Source organism: Perognathus longimembris, chromosome 2, assembly GCF_023159225.1.
Source record: "Perognathus longimembris pacificus isolate PPM17 chromosome 2, ASM2315922v1, whole genome shotgun sequence".
Taxonomy (NCBI): Eukaryota; Metazoa; Chordata; class Mammalia; order Rodentia; family Heteromyidae; genus Perognathus; species Perognathus longimembris.
This window is the reverse complement of record NC_063162.1, coordinates 94,881,765-94,901,233: the sequence shown is the minus strand read 5'-3', so window position 1 is coordinate 94,901,233 and position 19,469 is coordinate 94,881,765. Positions and strand designations below refer to the sequence as shown.

Here is a 19,469-nt window from a genome sequence, read left to right as displayed (position 1 = left end):
CTTTTCTACGGGAAATTATGTGTTAGGTTCCTATTTGTATTACTACATGTATACATAGATATAATCAAAATATATTTATACATATGTAAACAATATATTTCTCTCCAATGTTTTATATTTACATTAATTTGGCATAGAATGCTCTGTACATCATCCTGCATTATGTTTTATTTTATATATAACACACTGTATAAGTACATGTTTTATTTTGTAAATAAAATATAGTTTTCAACTAGACACTTTTTAATGACTATTACATAGTTCTGTGTTGTGGTACTACAAATAATGGTACAAGGAAAACTATTGAATATATATCAAGTCACAAATTGTGGGCATATCATTTCTGTTTTAATTCTTAGAAATAAATTGTGAAAGATGAGGATATGTGTGCTAATCATATTTTAAATATCATTGAAATGCTTTGCAATAAGTTACTCCACTTTAAAATCATTGTTAAATAAGTTTCAGTATTAGTACTTTCATTGATGCTGAGAGAATGTTAGCATTGCCTTATGTTTGGACAGACTTTGATTTTCACATTCTGGACATAATGGTGTGTGTTTCACTCCAAATTTAAACAATATACATAAAATTAAAACACCCTATAAAAATACAAAAGATAATATTAAAGATTTTCAACAGATATTTAAGATCTGATATAAATACTAAATATTGAATGTAGTATTTGGGAAGTTAAGGTTTACTCATTCCCAAAGGTCTTATCAGATAAGATATTTTAATTATGTTTTAGATTCAGTCATTTGATTTATTGATTTATTTAAAATTAGGACTTTTGGTTGGTTATTGTCAAAGTATCTTAAACATAATTTTTACTTCAGACGCCTTAACAAAATCTGAAATGGCATAGTCCTTGCTAAAAATTGAAAAATGTCCACTTCCTGAAGACTTATTTTGCCACATAATTTTTAAAGAAATTTCATGTAAAATAATCTGTTCAATGACTCTATGAATAGACTGATACCAATCCAAAGTTAGGGTTAATAAAATGTGGCTGTGCAGTATTAACTAGCTCAAAGTGATACAAGTACTGGTAAGTAAGTAAGTTAAGTGGGTAAAAGTTTCCAAATAGTACTAAGTAAATATTAAACAGATGTTATCACTGTGTGAGGGCGCTATGCAATGGATGTATGATCCACACTATAACTGCCAAAAGCAAAAGTCTTACCTCAAATAAAAATGACAAAGAAGGGACAAAAGGCTTTAGGTGACCACATCTGTGCAATGTGAGGAACACGAAACAACGGAGCGTTTCCATAATGGCTCCCTTGGGTCTGAAATCACACAATGTAACATTCATTAGCTTTAAATATATTACATAAGTAGGCTATTATTAGTCATGATAGAGTTTCTTTTCATTTTAGGAAATGCATAGTATTTTAACATATTTGAAAAGCATGTACCTCTGAAGGTATTTGAAAAGTCATTAAACCACCACAACAACAAATAAATAGCATCCCTTTAAAGAAAATCAATTTTTCACCAACTTATTTTTTAAATGAGCATTAGTGAATTTGAGTAAAGCTTATTTTCAGCTAACTAATAAAATATCATTTTTTTTAGAATTGAAAGTGAGGGTTTCCCCATAGATCCAATGGCTTTTTCTTTATACAGAAAAATTATTCATTAGAAAAAGTGATATATCCCCTAATTGACAGTAAAGAAGAGTAGAATAGCATGCCCCACATCTATTTTACAGAATGCACTACAGTTACATAGTATGGTATTTTTTTCTGCTACATAGAACACTCTTAGATTTAATGGAACAAAGTTAACCAAAGAAATTCAGTTCTTACCTTTGATCCAGAAGAAATCCAATGGTGGTCAATGTCAAGATAATGAAAAAAACCCTCAGAAGGAGAGTTACCTGTGACAATGCCTGCCAAACAAAGGGGGATTGATGGTTATGTTATTCACTAGTATCCTTAGGTAAATCCTCTCTACATCATTTTTTGCAATAATTCTTAAAAAAAAAAATTGTCTGAGTTTCAAAGTGAATCAAGTAATTCCTGGGGTTAAGCATAATGTTCTAAGGTAATTCTCAGTTTGTTGATATTGCTTGTAATTTACATTTATTTGAATACCAGAGGTCTGCTGCAACAGATTGACTAGCATAGTCATGTAAATATTATGCGAATATTCCTCCACCATAATAACTACTGGTAATTTCAACATATTATTCATTAGTATCCCTACACACAGCTTAATTGCAATCTACTCATATTTATAAACACTGAACAAATGACAACCAGGTACTCACATGCAGAATTGTCACTATATCATCAAACCTCAGGCCTTTCTTTCATGGCCAACTACCTGGGATGAGAGGCAGAATTTTCATGAAATTTTGAAATCCTTGAAATCAAAGTTTAGTAGGAGGGTTCCATAAAATAGAAACACAATACAAATGTGTGATGGAGGACAGTGATCTCAGTGAAAGCAAAATGGAGGATATAGTTACTCATGGAAACCAGAATGTCTGAGAGAAAAGCTGAAGAGACCTGTTTGGCTATGTCATTGTCAACAGTGGCTGTTTTGGAAGTGAAGTGATAAACACATGAAAAATAATATTTTTTGTTTTAGGTATAACAATCCTGTTCATGGGTAAACTAACATTCAGTCAAAGGAAGCATTTTGCTTTAAAAGAAAAATCCTTTTTGATTTTTTGGATAAAATGCCATAAGGCATGGAGGAATCCTGAGTACCACGTTAAAACCACAAGGTGATCGTGATTTCTCCATAAAAACAAATGCAGTGCCATAAACCCATCATCCATAGCCACGGGCAAATTATTTGATATTTCTAAGCTCTGATTATATGTGAGGTTCATTTGAAATAAAATATGGCTTTGGCCAGGACTGACTGAAATACATTATTGAAAAGAGAACTGGGTACAATAGGAAAAGTTTAAAGAGGAGAGAAGCAAAAACAAGATGCCTATTAGCTTCTAGTATCAAACAAAACTCAGAGACAGAACAAGTATCTATGTTTTGCTGTGGTTAAGGGTATTTATGACTCTCTAGAAAAAGAAAGAGCTCCTTTTCTCCAAATTGCTTCCTGGGTTCTGCAGCAGAGTGGACACCAATCCAGCTACCTTATTAACATCTGTGTTTGGCTTGTGGGCATCTGAGGCTTAGGCAATTCTGTGACTGTGTTCAATTTCTTGCCACCATCTCCAGTTTTTGTCACCTTAGGACATATCACCTCCAGTTTTTCAATTCTCAAATCAAAATCCCATGACTCATCCTTGAGCAATCTCTCTCTTACTTTCTACTTCTAACACATCAGCAATAAATGTGGATCTCATATTGAAAGTGTATCCATAATACAAACTCTGTTCTAACCTAACACCATCTTCAGTCATTGTTGAAATTCCTTCCTCCCTTATCTCCTCACTTCTAAAATTGCCTATCCGCCTATCCACACCTAGTGATCCTTCTGCTTGGAATGTCATTCCCCAGTGATCCCTAATAGTTCATTTCATTTAAGTCTCTATGCATATACAAGCCACTGTCTCCTCACCTGCCCCTCACCCCTATATAAAAGTGCTTCTTTACAAATATCCATAATCATATTTGCTTTTACTGTTCTGCTTTTGACCCAAGCCTCACAATACTTAAATCTTTGTTTCTTATCTGTCTCCTCAAGTTGGAATGCAAGCTCAAAAGAAGTTTTTTAAAATTATTTCTTTATTTATGATTGTGTGCTGAGCACCCCAAACTGGCTGACACATAGTTCTTACCCAGTACTTCTGTTGACCCCCTTACCTTCTTCTTTCCCATATTTGAATACTAATTTATCTTCCCTTCAATGATACAAATTATTCTAAAAGCATTTGAATTTAAAGAAAACCAAGGAAAAAACCTTGAGAAATGGCATGGCATATTCATTAGAGAATCCATTTGTGCACGGAACTTATTTATAATAATAGATTTTATAGACTTTAATAATAGACTTTATAATAAACTTTCATAAGCTACATAAGACACAAAGTCAACTAATGCTCTCAACTTTCTCCTCATTCTTTCCCTGAATATTTACTGAATATGATTTTAATATCATGGAGACTATGAATTTAAGAAAAAGAGCAAGAAGAATAACAAAATCATTGCCCTTGATTTCACACTACCTTTTTCTGACTCCAATAGGGTGAATACAACTTCCTCAAGCAAAGGGGCCTTTCACTTTCCAGATGATCAAGTGGCTCATGTTGCCCACAAATTCTATGCTTGCCTCCATGTACTGTTCCTGTGAGCTGGTCCTACCCAGCCAGCACTTTGGTAACCTTGGCCACCTTGATGGACTTCACCTGGCTCAAAGCCATGATGGTGATTTGTTACAAAGCAACCACGTTTCAGGAATAGCATTTATAGGATACTCTAGTCATGCCCACTTCCACTCTCTGGAGAACACGCATGAGATCGTGCTTGAATTTCTATCATTAATTTTTATCATAAATATATATATAATGAAGGAAATATAATCATAAAAGCTTCGGAGGCAAGGAAATAATTTTCAGCCTTTAAGATTCCTGAGTTGCATACCAGTATTGTCCCAGATTTCCCATTGCAGGAATCACAGTTCAGATTTCATATCTATGAATATGCTGAAACACACACTCACACACCACCACCACCAACAGCAAGAACAAAACCTTCCTGTACCATTCATCAAGTTGCTGATAGAAAATACTCCTGAAGAGACACTAACTACATGGTAATTCCATACTTGTATGCCTGATGCAAAGTTGCTTAACAATTAATGAAATTTGTAAAAGGCCTTTCTTCCCCCATAGATAAAGTAAGGAATGCCCTTCGTGTTTTTGAAGGAGGCTGTTTTCCTGTCATCCTTCTATGGAAAAATCTGTTCATTGGCTCAGCTACCATTCCTATTTCCCATTCAACAAATAGCACATATGTTACATCTTAAAGGCTGTTAAATATAAAATGCTTTTATATCTGTATTAATATAAAAACATATATTAGATGTTATAGCTGTTTATTAAGCTACTATCCTATCATATTAAAAATTAGTGTGACCAAAACAAGATGACAAATAGGGACCAGATTTTCTCTGTCAAGCATTGCTAATACATATGAAACTACCCAACAACTTTTAGAAAGCAAATACAATCTCCATGAGCTAAAATGAAAGATAAAAGTATATGCCTGATATTGACTAAAGATATCTCATGGGGAGTCTAAGCTAGATCAATTTTCTAAAGGAGCACTCTGTTGGGAGAAAATAAACTAGATTGATATTTTTTCAGTGAATCCATTAAAAATGTCAACATGAAAACATTAGTTAAAGAAATTGTAACCATAATGTTTTATAAAGCTTACATCCATGGGAATTTAAAAACTGTAATAATCAGCTCCTGAATTCATACTTGATATTCTCAGATGCCTTGTTAATATAAAATGTGTCATCAAAGTAATCTGTTAAAACATATCTGCAGCAATTTTACTACACACTGAACTATACGACCTTATTAAATATTCAAACTGTTTGGTGCCTAATAAAAAACATTGCTTCTTCTATTTTAATATGAGAACATGCTATTACAGAACACATTTTTATTCCACATGTGTATGCATTCATGTTATCTCCCTGTGAAATGGACCTTGGCAGCTGAGGAATTGATTACCCAAGCATTACTAGACCAAAATCAACATAAAAGCCTGCAGGTTATATCACTAAACTAAACACTATGTATTTAAATATGTGCTGCACCTTTGTGTTGGCCATCAAATCACTTCTTTGATTCGCAATATTATTTATACAGAAATCATACACATAAAGACAAGTAAGTATTTATCTACTCAAATATATGCATAAACAGAAAAGACTGTGGGACCACAGCAGGACCTCTAGTTACAAGTCAGCCACAACTTTTCTATGTGATTATTGGCTGCAGTGAATCTGGAAAAAAAATATTACTATTGGATTTTAAACTCTAACTTTGCTCTTAGACATCCCATGGACTTGAAAGGCACTATAGAATTTTGCAATAAGCAACTTTTCTCCTTAATCACACAGCATGTTTTAAGCAAAAGAAAACACATGTGGGAAATAAGCAAAAACACCTTTCAAAATTGATTTGTGTTGGGAATGAAGCTACCTCCAACTCGATTTCAGTTTGAAAGAGGTTTAAACACTAGATAGTTTGCTTTGTCAATATACCTGAGTTTTTCTTAAAACTTTTCGTGAACAATCTTTTGAATACTATTCTGTAAATTACATGTCTTTATATATTGCCTTCCTACATTTTTCCCCCAGGAAAATATGTTCACATATATTCAGACCTTCAAATATCTTGGTTAATACTTACAAGACAATATGCTGTAAACCAACTGTACAACTCTGGGGATGGTGTGGAGGGAATCGGAAAAGGGGGGAGGTAGGAGAAAAATGAAGGAGGAGGTAACAGGTTTGATAAGAAATGTACTCGCTGCCTTACATATGTAACTGTAATCTCTCTGTACATTACTCTGACAATAAAAAAATAATATTAAAGGGTATCTATTTCAAATCCAAAGTAAAGGCTCACATAGCTAAAAGTGAGTAATTTTTTGAGATTGAGTTTGTAAATTAATATGTAGTAATATATTTATGTACATTTTATAGAACCGAAAATGAGTGCAGTTTTTATTTTAACTGTAAATTGGATTCAACAGCGGCTTATGTATCAAGAGTTTGATATGTGAAAATATATTGTATTCATAAATTTATTTGTGAAATGGCAACTCCTTTGTACAACTGCTTAAAGATAATAAAAATTTTATTTACAAGAGTGTGATATTATGATGCAGATGAAGTAGCTTTTTTTGGACCAAAGAAAGTTCTTGTCTAAACTCTCTCAATGTACATACAATCTGGTCATATTTTGAATGGACATATGCAGATAACGTTTTAAGCAGCCTCTGGTAGAGACGCTATGAGTTCTGAGGATGAACAATTTTAGTAAAATTTCCACACACTGGTTCTATAGTTTCAGATTAACAAACTAAAGATTAAAAATATCCAAAAATTTTCATTTGTATTAAACATGTACAATCCTTTTTATTGTCATTTAACCATTAAAAAGTCTAGTGAGAAGGGTATTGTTATTAGTCTGCTAATGATTACATATATTAACAGACATATGTATATGAAATTATTCTGTGATTTACACAATAGACTTGGGCACCTACACATTTTGTCATCTACAGGCAAGGACATGGCTTGAGATTGATCCTCCATGGAATCTCTGGAGCAAATGATCATATGCAATTTGGTCATTTTGGTATTTCAGTGTCACCCAGTACAAAATGTGAGAGTTTTGTGGTTCGTGCACTTACTATAGGAGCTTACTTCCTGAAATAAATTCTTAAATTGGTTTTCCTCTTTTGAGGATAACTGGCAAACCACTCAAGCACTCCTTGGGATTGGTTTTGTTATTATTTATAACACATACAGGAAAAAGCAAACAGTCAGCAAGTATATAGCCAGTTTTTATATTTTAAAGATATCCCTAGGTATATGAGAGACATCTATTAATTTTTTTTCCCTGAGTATCATTGGAAGAGAAACAATAGATCTAGAGGATTGATCTCAAAGCCAGTCTTGGCAAAAAAAAAAAATAGTCCTTAAGACACCATCTCCAAAATAACCAGTAAAAAAGCAAGGCTACAGGTATTACTCAAATGGCAGAGCACCAGTCATGAGAAAGCAAAACACACAAGCTTGGACTCTTAAGTTTCAACTCAAAAACAAATGAAAGGGAAAAAGAAAAGCTTTCTTTCTAACATGTGAATCATCTTGTTTCAAATAGAGTTTTTAAAATAATTCAATGTATAAATGGCATAGAAAATATAGAAATTTAGAGTAAATTGTTCTTTTGCATAATTAACATAATTTAGTCATATTTATATAATGAAATTATTAACAATAACCAAAAAGTTGGATTTACTATTTAAAAGAGATTTAATCCTTTAAGCTGCTTCAAGCCAATTAGGTTTACTTAATTGATAGTTTAATTCCATTTTAAATACTTTGAGAATTCTAATCTATTAATTCAGGTGAAGATTTGCCTAGTGCCATTTTAAGAGGTTTTTTCTTTTAATGACAAGTTAAGTAAATTAGCACTAAAGGGTTTAATTATGTTATTACTCACATGCATATAATATATGTATATATATATATATTTTTTTTTTTTACCAACTCCACCTTCCATTTCTCTTTCTTAACCATTCTCCTAAAGTTAAGAGTTGTTGAAATGTTACCTAATAAACTATGCTGTAGTTTAGGATTATGTGTTTTGGAGGTATGATTTAAACCTGTTTCTTTTAAGTACCAGATATTGAATCTGAGTTTACAGTATATTTTTACTCAGAGTTTATCTAGACCATTATTAGTGCAAATCTGGGTCCATATCTATGAGGAGTAGATGGTTAAAAATATCAGGGAATATTTAGATTTTTCCATCTCCACAACCAAGTGCAAGATAAGAAAATTTCCAGTTCAAATTTTGGATTTCTCCTGGGGTTGCCTTCCCTTCACTGTGAGAGTATTTAGTTGTCAGTTATTTTATTAGAGATTTTTTTTTCAAATTTGACTTATGCAAGATCTAGCTTTATTCCTTTAGGTAATGTTCCATGGGAAATTTCAGAGATCCTCAGTAACTTGTCAGGATAAATACTCCTTTCCTTACTCATATTAATATTGTAGCAATGATTTTTTTTTTTTTTTTTACCATTTTATGTGTTCTTCAGCTGTTGCTAGCATTGTAATAGACATTCGGTATATTTTTATCCCTCAACATTAGGTGTTCTTTTTTTTTTTTTTTTTTTTTTTTGCCAGTCCTGGGCCTTGGACTTAGGGCCTGAGCACTGTCCCTGGCTTCTCTTTGCTCAAGGCTAGCAGTCTATGTATGTGGTGCTGGGGAATCGAACCCAGAGCTTCATGTATACAAGTCAACCACTCTTGCCACTAGGCTATGTTCTCAGCCCCAACATTAGGTGTTCTAAAAACCTTAAAAATAAGTGTATCTAAGCCACCCATGCATAAGGCAGTGAATACATTTCTTGTCAAACGTGTTATGGCTTCCATTTTCTCCCATCTTTCCTCTTATCCAACCCTCACTGAGTTGTAAAGTTAGTTTATATATTGTCTTGTAAGCATTGCTGTTATATTGATTCACTTTTGCCCCTTTTCTTGCCTTTTTAATGCTTCTCTTCCTTTCCTTAATTCAGACAAACATATATACAGGGTAACAAAATCAAATATGCTGAGTGACAACAGGGACTAAACCATAGGGAAGATAAACATAAGGGAAAAGAAATAATTTCACAAATTACATTAAAAATAACAACAACGTTACTGTAACCCCTCTGTACATCACCCTGACAATAAAAATTTAAGAAAAAGAATAAATAAATCACCCAATGCTGGAAGTCAAAAGCCACTATGTTTCTTCAAAGTATCATCATTATTCATACAGAGTAATTGTGCAACCTTCAATACTATGACACAGTGAGAATATGTCATAAGATGAATATTTTTATTGGTTTATATTAAATTGTACATAGTAAGGGCCTTCTTCCTGACACTTTCACACATGAATCTAATGGACCTCCATCATACTCACATGAACAAAGCCTGTAATTTTCTTACTCTATTGTGATGCTATTTTCTGTTTCACATACTTTCAATTGGTTTACTGCTTTTCATTTCCAAAGTTGATCTAAATGTAAATACTTTCATGAACAATATACTATAAATAAGCCTATAGCTGAAATATATGTTAAAATACCTATATTTATCACTTTTGAAATTGATAGTTCATTTGACATAACTTCTGTGATTTTATTCTCCCACAAATACAGGTAATGTGAGTGTTTTTACAAAGCAAAACCATTACTCCCATGTTGCAAAAAATGAACAATATAATTCAAATTAGAAGGTTTTCCAAATTAGTCAATATTAATTATATGAACTTTATTGCAATTTTGGTATCATTTAATTATGACATGTAATTTACTATTACTTCTATTGATGACATAGCATTTGATTAACATTCTGTACAGCAATGCTTTAGATGCAATTAGTTCATTTAATTTTCTGGAAGAATAAGTTTACATATTTAAATGTAAAGTTGGGAGGGAGGCATTTTTATATCATAATTTTCCTACACTATATTTAAAATGATCATTACTTACTGCTGTATTTGCAAATGTCTCTTCATAGAATGCTAGCATCAGGGCAAACTGCACCCCTGTGTATATCTTCAACAGCTGAGATGCTGGGGACGAGAAGGGGACTTCTTTTCCTGTGATCTACATGGATAAGAAAGAAGTCTTTTCTTCATAATGCTCCAGGGATTGTTTGCATATTGAAATTCACACTATGTGGAGAGGCTACAGAAGACTGTGTGAAAATATCCTAACATTTCCTTACCTTGAAAAACGTTTATAAATTAGGAGATTTATTTCTCATTCCTGTTAGACTATGCATTACAGTTTTGATTTAGTCTACCTTAAGATAAAACTAAGAAATGATTCAGTAAACTGTGCCAATACTAAAGAACACATATATATATGTGTGTTCTTTAGTATATATATATGTGTGTGTGTGTATATATATACACACACACACATATATATATAATGCATTGGGCCTCTTTCACGTGAAAATAGGTCCATGAATGTAGTGGAGAAAAAAAAAGTTAAAGAAGGAAAGAAAGTGACTCCAGGAAGTACCTATAACCATACCCCAAAATAAACAAGTGCCTGAGTAAAGCAACTTTCTTAAACCCCCAAGTTTCACAGAAAAACAACCTGCTTTTAAAATACAATGCTGGCACTCACATAACTCTCTAAAATATTCACTTTAAATGATTTATTACAAAACAATAAATGGCTCAATAGATTGTCTGGAGCTAAAATGACAAAAATATTTACAGCGTTGCCAATCAGATAGTTAAACAATTGTAAAATATGGATAAGAGTTCCTCGGTCTATCATATGCTTTTATACTCAAAGTACAGTCCCTGAAGTGGACAGCAGTTTATTCTTCCTGTTGTTACATTTTTATTAGCATGATTTAATTGATAAAGAATTTTGTATGCTTTGAATGATTGAAAAGCAATTGTATGTCTTTCCTGTAGAAGAGGATGCCTAACTCAAACTGAATTTATATTTGGTTTTCAGTATTAAATTTTCTAAAGAATTTTTTTCTAAATGTGATTTCTAAGTTTAATACTTTTATACTAACACATGAATTTATTCATGGCATGACCAAAAATCCCACTCTATTTGGAGACCTTAGATCAAAACCAAGGAGAACAGAATGATTATAAAGGCTCCTCGGCTTCTGGTGTTCTATGAGTCTCCGTGAAAGGCACATACTTAAACCTGTGAAGTGTGCAAAAAGGCTGTTGGCTCTGTGTTTGAAGGGCACTGAAAACTAGAGCTGCTCTGCTTTCCAGACTGTACTCTCTGCGCAGAACTGACGTCCACGTGGCAGACTCCACCCTTCTAACCTACTGTGAGGGGCGTCCCTAATCATTAAGTGATGGATCACCATCAGATTAAGGCAATGTGTGTGTGTGTGTGTGTGTGTGTGTGTGTGTGTGTCCAGGGCTTGAACTCAGAGCCTAGGCACTGTCCCTAAGATTTTTTGCTCAAGGCTAGTGCTCTATGATTTGAGCCATAGCTCCACTTCCGGCTCACAAACTTTCCTGCCCATGCTGACTTTGTACCTTGATGCTCAAATCTCAGCCTCCTTTGAAGCAAGAATTAAAGGTTTGTGCCTCTAGAACCTGACTGAATTTTTTTTTCTGGTCCTGGGCCTTGAACTCAGGGCCTAAGCACTGTCCCTGGCTTCTTTTTGCTCAAGGCTAGCACTCTGCCACTTGAGCCACAGCGCCACTTCTGGCCGTTTTCTGTATATGTGGTGCTGGGGAATCGAACCCAGGGCCTCATGTATACAAGGCAAGCACTCTTGCCACTAGGCCATATCCCCAGCCCCTGACTGAATTTTTTAAATAAAAGATTTGCATGAAGGGAACATACATCCCGACTGTCTGTAGATTTAACTTATGAAACAAGTCTTCACTACTTCCAGTTCCATGAAATTTCTTACCTCTGGGATGTCCTCACTCAGTCCAAGTCGTGGTTTACCTGGAGCCCATCCTGGTCCTTTAAATAGGACAGAAAACTTATGAAAGAACCCAGGTGTGGTCCAAAATGTAGTCCATATATAACGTAAATGGTGGAACTAGGGGAAAAAAAAAAACTTCTTTAAAAATAAGGCAAACAGAGAAACATACACAAGTAATTATTTAATTGCATTGTTCAATGTAATTTGAATATATTTATTCAAAGCATATTTCGCATTAATGGATTGATATAAATAAAATCATAGACTACATTATAAAATATTTTAGGGATTCTATGTCTTTGTTTTGTTTTTGTTTTTGTTTTTGCCAGTTCTGGGGCTTGAACTCAGGCCCTGAGCACTGTCCCTGGTTGTTGTTTTTGACTCAAGGCTAGCACTCTACCACTTGAGCCACAGCATCATTTCCCTTTGTTTTATATTAATATTTTAAAATTCAATATATTTATAATTTTGAAATTAAGAAGAGGAATTTGTTAGAAAAATATATCTTCATTACTTTATTGTCAAAGTGATGTACAGAGGGTTTACAGTTCAAATGTAAAGCAGTGCATACATTTCTTCTTTTTTTTTTTTTTGGCCAGTCCTGGGCCTTGAACTCAGGGCCTGAGCACTGTCCCTGACTTCTTTTTGCTCAAGGCTAGCACTCTGCCACTTGAGCCACAGCGCCACTTCTGGCCGTTTTCTGTATATGTGGTGCTGGGGAATCAAAACCAGGGCCTCATGTATACGAGGCAGGCACTCTTGCCACTAGGCCATATCCCCAGCCCCATACATTTCTTATCAAACTTGTAATATTATAAGAGTAGAAAACTAACATGTTAAAGCCTGGTGCCAGAGATTTACACTTGTAATCCTCCCTTGTTAGGACACTGAAATCTGAGGATTGCCGTTTGAATCCATCCTAGGCAGAAACTCTTTATCTCCAATAAGCCATCAAAAGTAAATACATTCATGCATGCATGCACACATACATACATACATATATACATGCAAGCAAGCTTGAAGTGGAAATGTGGCTCAAGAGATAGAGTACCAATGGGCTGGGGATATGGTCTAGTGGCAAGAGTGCTTGCCTCATATACTTGAAGCCCAGGATTCAATTCCCAAGCACCACATATACAGAAGTGGCACTGTGGTTCAAGTGGCAGAGTGCTAGCCTTGAGCAAAAAGAAGCCAGGGACAGTCCATGTTTCTTTGAGTCTGGTATTGTCTCCCTTATTGGGAATAATTAGTACAGGTTTAGGCAAGTCACAGCAGAGGATCACAAGAGCCCAATAGCTATACCCTTAAGAACACATAAGATGATGCTAAGTGAAATGAACTCCATGTTATGGAAATGATAGTTATATCACAGTTGTAACCACTTTCAATGTCCCATGTGTATCTGTAGCTTCTATTATTGATGATGTTCTTGTATCACCTTCCCGTGGTTATACCTACACTATCTCTGTAATTTTATCTGAGTATATTCGAAACCATGTATACTGGTATTAGAACTAGGAAATTGAAAGTGAATACCAAAATTGAGAGACACAGGGTAAAAAAGACAACTACAAAAGCAATACTTGCAAAACTGTTTGATGTAAGTGAACTGAACACCTCATGGGGGGAAAGGGAATGGGGGAGGAAAGAGGCGGGTATGAGGGACAAGGTAACAAACAGTACAAGAAATGTATCCAATGCCTAACGTATGAAACTGTAATCTCTCTGTACATCAGTTTGATAATAAAAATTTGAAGAAAAAAAAAAAAAAGAAGCCAGAGACAATACTCAGGCACTGAGTCTAAGCCCCAGGACTGACCAAAAAAAAAGAGAGGTAGAGTACCATCCTTGGCCAAGCAAATCCAGGAACAGCACCCAGGCTCTGAGTTCTAATCTCCAGTATTGGCACACACACACACCACAACAGACACACAAAATTAGAAGGATTTGTTTCAAGGCTGGAAGTCCGCCCACTCAACATCTTTATCGGATGATATCTTTTTTCAAGTCTTGCTAAATTGATATTCAGTTTATACCTAGAAGCATATAAAGTTTGGTTATCTTTTAACTTTTTGAGACTTTATTGTGTTATAGACAAACAAGTCATAGTAACAAAGATATCCAAATGCATTTCAGATAATAACCTTCTGAGTAAAATATGGTGCATCTTCTGTCATCAGAGGAAATTTGCTGAGAGCAAAGTTTGCATTAATCCATATTCTTCAATTAACATGGATTTGACATGTATATTAGTTAAAAGTATGCCCAATTATAAGTGCTCAATAAATCTTAGCCATTAGGAGATGCACTTTGTGCCATACAAGTGCTCAGATCCCTTTATAATTAAAAATAATTCTAGGGATTGGGCATCCACTATAGATTAAAAAGATAAATTCTATTGTATGTATAGAAATTAATTAAGGAAGAAAGCAGCTTTGGCTCTCAGAATTTGTAGTCTGGCTTGTATTTACACTATCCCTGGATGAATTTTAACTATGAGGTTTATAAAACTGTATTTTGAAACTAATACAGCAGTAACACTCAGTAGAAACTATGTTGGGAATGAACTATACAACTTGTAGGGGAGGGGATTCAGGAGGGGAAAAAAACTGAAAAAAAATGATGGAAGGAGAGACAGTGCTCAAAAAAAGTGTATTAAGTACCTGATTTATGTTAATGGAACCACTCTGTACATCACCTTTTCAATTAAAAATTCAAAAAATAAAATTTCTTGAAATGTTATAAACTAAAGCAATTAAAGAACAACACAGGATTTGATAGAATAGATTTTGAGGACATGGAAAACATTAATGAAAAGTTATCCTGGGGCTTTGCATTAGCCATACAGAAACTTCATGTGTTTAGGTGTTATTACACACATTAAAATACTTAACTTTTGTTATTCTGAAAATGGATGGCAATTTTGTTTCTATCATTCTGGATCTAGGCCATAAGAAATAACTGGTAGTATTTTGAAATAAAACATTTTCTTACCTGATTTGTTTCCCAGTTTTCTGAAACTTTCCAACCCCCAAAGAGAAGAACAGTAAAGTGAATGATCTAGATCTAATAATATTAATGACCACCAAAACTTAGTGTCTAGTGGGAGCCATTCTAAGTTACTTTATTCATGTCTCTGTGTGAAAAGTAAGAAGTTTGGCTCTATAGCATGGCATATTAGCAAGAATAGCCATGTGTTTATGAGTTCAAACTCTTCATATCATAATTTGCTGACTTAACAGTTCTGTCAATATAAGGGTGAGAGGAGCGTTCTAAACCTTAGATCCACTTGTGATATTCCTATGCTAAAGGCTCTGCTAGTAAGTGAGAGTAGAGACCTGGAGTATCAGCCTAAGAAGTGCAGGTTAGTGGCTCATGAACACCTGAGATTGTCTTACGGTCACTCCCTTCCCCCAACTCCAGTCACTTAAGAGTTTGAACAGCTTTGACTGAAGACAATTACACTATCCTATTCTGCCTCATCTATAAAGGCTTATCTTCAACCAAGGATTTGACATGTACAAGTGTTTATTCACTAAAGCTTGCTATAAAAATTATCCATCAGCCAAATAAATTGGTATTATCTAGGAACTTGTTGAAAACATAGACATTTTCGAGCCGTTCTTAGACTTTGTGAATGGAACCTACATTTTGCTAAATTACACTTATGATTCCTATTCTTGTTGGGCTTGGAAAACTTTCCTTGACTATTGAAACCATGTTGTCTATTTCCTTCTAATTCTTCACAGGAAGGAGACAAATCTTACATGAAGGGACTTGCAATGTATTATTTCTAAATTGGGTTCAATTCTCCAAAGCTTACTATTAAGAAAGTAACTAAAAATATTTGCTGTCTCCTGAAGGACATGCCATGTTCTTAATAAAGTCTAACAAAAGAGATGGAGAGAGACATTCCAGGTGTTCAGAATAAAGAAGAGGCAAAATAATCAACATTTCTCATTTGACATATGAACAGATAGAAAAGTCTTTCAGTTTCCCATGGCTTTTTATGCATAGTACCCATGGTATAGTATAAAGGTTAGAGTTAAGTGGATCTTAGCACTGATTGATTTTGACAAATTTGCAGCTTACAAGGAGTGTGGAAACTGGATAAATTATTTAAATGCTAGGAACATCAATTTCCCCCCACAGTATGGTGTGAATATGAAAGATCCCCCAACAAAATCTTGTAATGATTTATATATCACCAGTAGTTGGTGCTGTTGGGGGATGTGGTAGACACCTTGGGAGCTGGCAGCTAGCTAGAGGAAATGGCTCATTGAAAGTGAGTCTTTGAAGATCAAGTCCTGTCTCTTCTTTCTTCTCTGCTTCCTTTCTGTGGCAAGGGATCAGCCTCCTCTATCACAAGCTCCTATTGTCAAGATCTGCTGCCAAAGCATATGATGCCAAGGAAACCTGGATTGAACCATTTGAACGCACCAACCAAAACGAATCCTTTCCCCTTGGTGTTGTTTCAGGTATTTTCTCACAGTGATGAAAGTCTGATTAATACCCTTCTCTCACAAATAGGATTAAAAGGAGCCCCTGCTCATAAGGTTTGAGTAATAGTGACATGAAATATTTTGTGCTGTGCTGTTTGCAATGTGCTCCACATCTTAGATGCCAAACAGATGTCCATTATTTTATTTTAATTGTCTGTGGAAACTGGAAGAAGTAGGTTTGAAAAGCAAGCCCAACATGAACCTACAATTTGGTCACTTCCTGAATTTTGCAACTTGTCCTCTATACATAAAAGTTGTTGACTAACCTTTGCAACTTCTTGAGCCTGCTTATCATTTTTTCATTTATGAATGTCTAACCTCAGGAGTCTTTGTGGTGGACTGACACTGACATAGCAGAGCTTCGCAGACATTCCTCATTTCTCTAATGTCAACCATTGAGGCCAATGAACAACCAATACCATATGTCTAATAGAAAACTGGTCCAGTCCAACAAGTCATAGCAGGTGAGGTAATGGGCAGACCTAACTAATCTATAATAGTTCTTGACAACTAGGTCTAAGAAGAATAGGGCAAAGATCTTATGTTAAATGTCTAACCAGAGGCTGCACTCTTGAAGCAAATACTTTTCTTATTGTGGGATCAACCTTAATTATACATGCTCCCAATACTCCTCTGAATACATGAATATAATTTAGTCTCTTCTGAAAAGAAATATGCTTTCTAAAATGCTACTTTTTTTCAGCCTCAGTAATAGACATTTGAAAATTCTTAATGAGTTGCTCTTCTAAGTAAATTTTGCCCACTATTATCCAAGGTTCTGTTTGAAAGCAAAATTCATTTTCAAATTATATTACATGTAATTTTTATTAGCAGTATAGTACACTTGTGCTTTTCAACAACTTATTTTTTATAACTGTAAATTTATGAAATAATACAAGTTCAGAAGAATATTGCCGATCATATTACCTGCACCTTAAAAGGTTCAAATGTATTAATGGGATGTGTCAGACCATATGCAACTTGTTCATTCTCTGCTTCAAATGTCCCTGGAAAACAAATATTAAGACAACATCTTTGACTTTCCATGAATAAATGAGATAATTTATTTTGTTACAATTTATATATTTTACTTACCAAAAAGTCTATCCCAAATAATAAGTGTGCCAGCATAATTTTTGTCTATGCAGTAACGATTTCTTCCTGTGTGATAAAATAATGAAAACTAATTTTTTCTCAAAAACATTATGCTTGTAGAAATATAATTTTGCCTTCTTTTAAGAACATAGTAATAAAATTAAGAGTTAGCCAATTAAATAATTGTCCTAGGAATGTCTTGACAACACAAGAAATTTTTTTTGCCAGTATTAAGAAGTGAAAACAAAGTAATGTATTCATGTTCTCTTATTTTAAAATTTTGGTGCACTCACTAGATCACTAATCCTTTTCTCTTGTTTCAAAAAGAAACAAACTAACTCTTTAAATCATAAAAGACAGTAAAAATTAAATTCTTCTTGTTATTTTTATTATTCCTTTAATTATTTTTAACTCATAGCGTATAAGATGTTTTTCTTGCTCCAAAATTTACAATTAAATTTAAGTAGGTAGGTATCATTACATATATGTAATTTCAATTATGATAATTATATATAATGTATAATTTGTAAGATCATTCTATTTATCAACCATACAGGATTTGTATTATATATATATATTTAAATAATCACAGCTCTACAAATATATTTTTGAATCTAAAGAAAAATAATCATTAACTTCCAAGCACTGTTCTCAACTATCTCTATTTATTGGGTTTATATTCCTTTAAGGTATCTTCTGAACATGCACGTATGCATTCGAAGTAGGAATGTTAGTTAAAATCTCCCTTTGTGCAAAGGCAGAATAAGATTGGCTGTACAGATACATATCACATTGCATACACTGTCAAAATGATGCTTCTCTGTTTGAGTAAGGGAGCATTTTACCGCTGAAAGGATATTTGTCAATGTCTTAACATCTTTCTGGGAGTCACAATTAGAAAAGTATACTAAGAATTTTTTGTGGATTGGGCAGTTAAACATTCTATACTGCACAGCACCTTCACAAACAAGTGTCACAATGTCTACAAGGCAGGTGCTGGAAAGTCCAAATATAAAGTAACAGAATATGAAAGATAGGAAAAATAAATGAGCAATTATTTTCTATGTGAACTTATTATTTCCCTTTTTTCTTTTCCATGGAGGAGATCAGAAGAGTATAACACTATTGAACTCTCTACCCCTTTACTAACAGGACCCTAGGGGTAGCATAATCTGCTGAGTTTGGAAGTGTCTGACCTACCCATCTTCTTCTCAGTCTATGGGAGCTTGTGCTTCTCTGCCTCTGGCTGTGGAGAAAGGCCATGCTACAGTGTCCAGGCATGCCTGTGAAGACTGGAGTCATAAAAATAAAACCATAGCATGCAATTTTTTGTGCATGTCACTAGCCTCTGTCTCGCAATATCTGTTGAAACTTATTTGTGCTGCTGTATATAACAATGAGTTGGACATTTTTCGTTTCTATTTGAATCTTTCTTACATGAACTGTGTGGTGCATAATTTATTGTATTCTGATAAACCTTTGAAGTTATTTTTAGCTATTACAATAATGCTGCTATACATATTCTTTATGGGTTTTGTGGTACACAAATGTAAGCATTGTTGTCAATATTAAAGTTGATGTCTTTAAACTTTCGTGCATTAGCCACATGTGATTTTCTGCTTGGGCAAAAGCAGCTCATGTTGTATTTGTTCATAAAATTTAAGCAGGAGAGGGATATGTTGCTTACTGGGCTCTTTCTAAATGCTAATAGTT

General features: G+C 34.1%; 1 protein-coding gene across 1 annotated transcript in view; it reads right to left on the bottom strand.

Annotated features, from left to right (window-relative positions):
* Agmo (alkylglycerol monooxygenase) overlaps nt 1–19,469 on the bottom strand; it is a 302,224-nt gene that overhangs the window by 129,541 nt on the left and 153,214 nt on the right. The window contains exons 7-12 of the mRNA XM_048339753.1: nt 17,757–17,822; nt 17,589–17,668; nt 12,142–12,276; nt 10,218–10,334; nt 1,815–1,897; nt 1,187–1,292 (exon numbers count right to left, since the gene is read on the bottom strand). Of these exons, the coding sequence (XP_048195710.1) occupies nt 1,187–1,292; nt 1,815–1,897; nt 10,218–10,334; nt 12,142–12,276; nt 17,589–17,668; nt 17,757–17,822 (587 nt within the window). The remainder of the gene's footprint in view (nt 1–1,186; nt 1,293–1,814; nt 1,898–10,217; nt 10,335–12,141; nt 12,277–17,588; nt 17,669–17,756; nt 17,823–19,469) is intronic.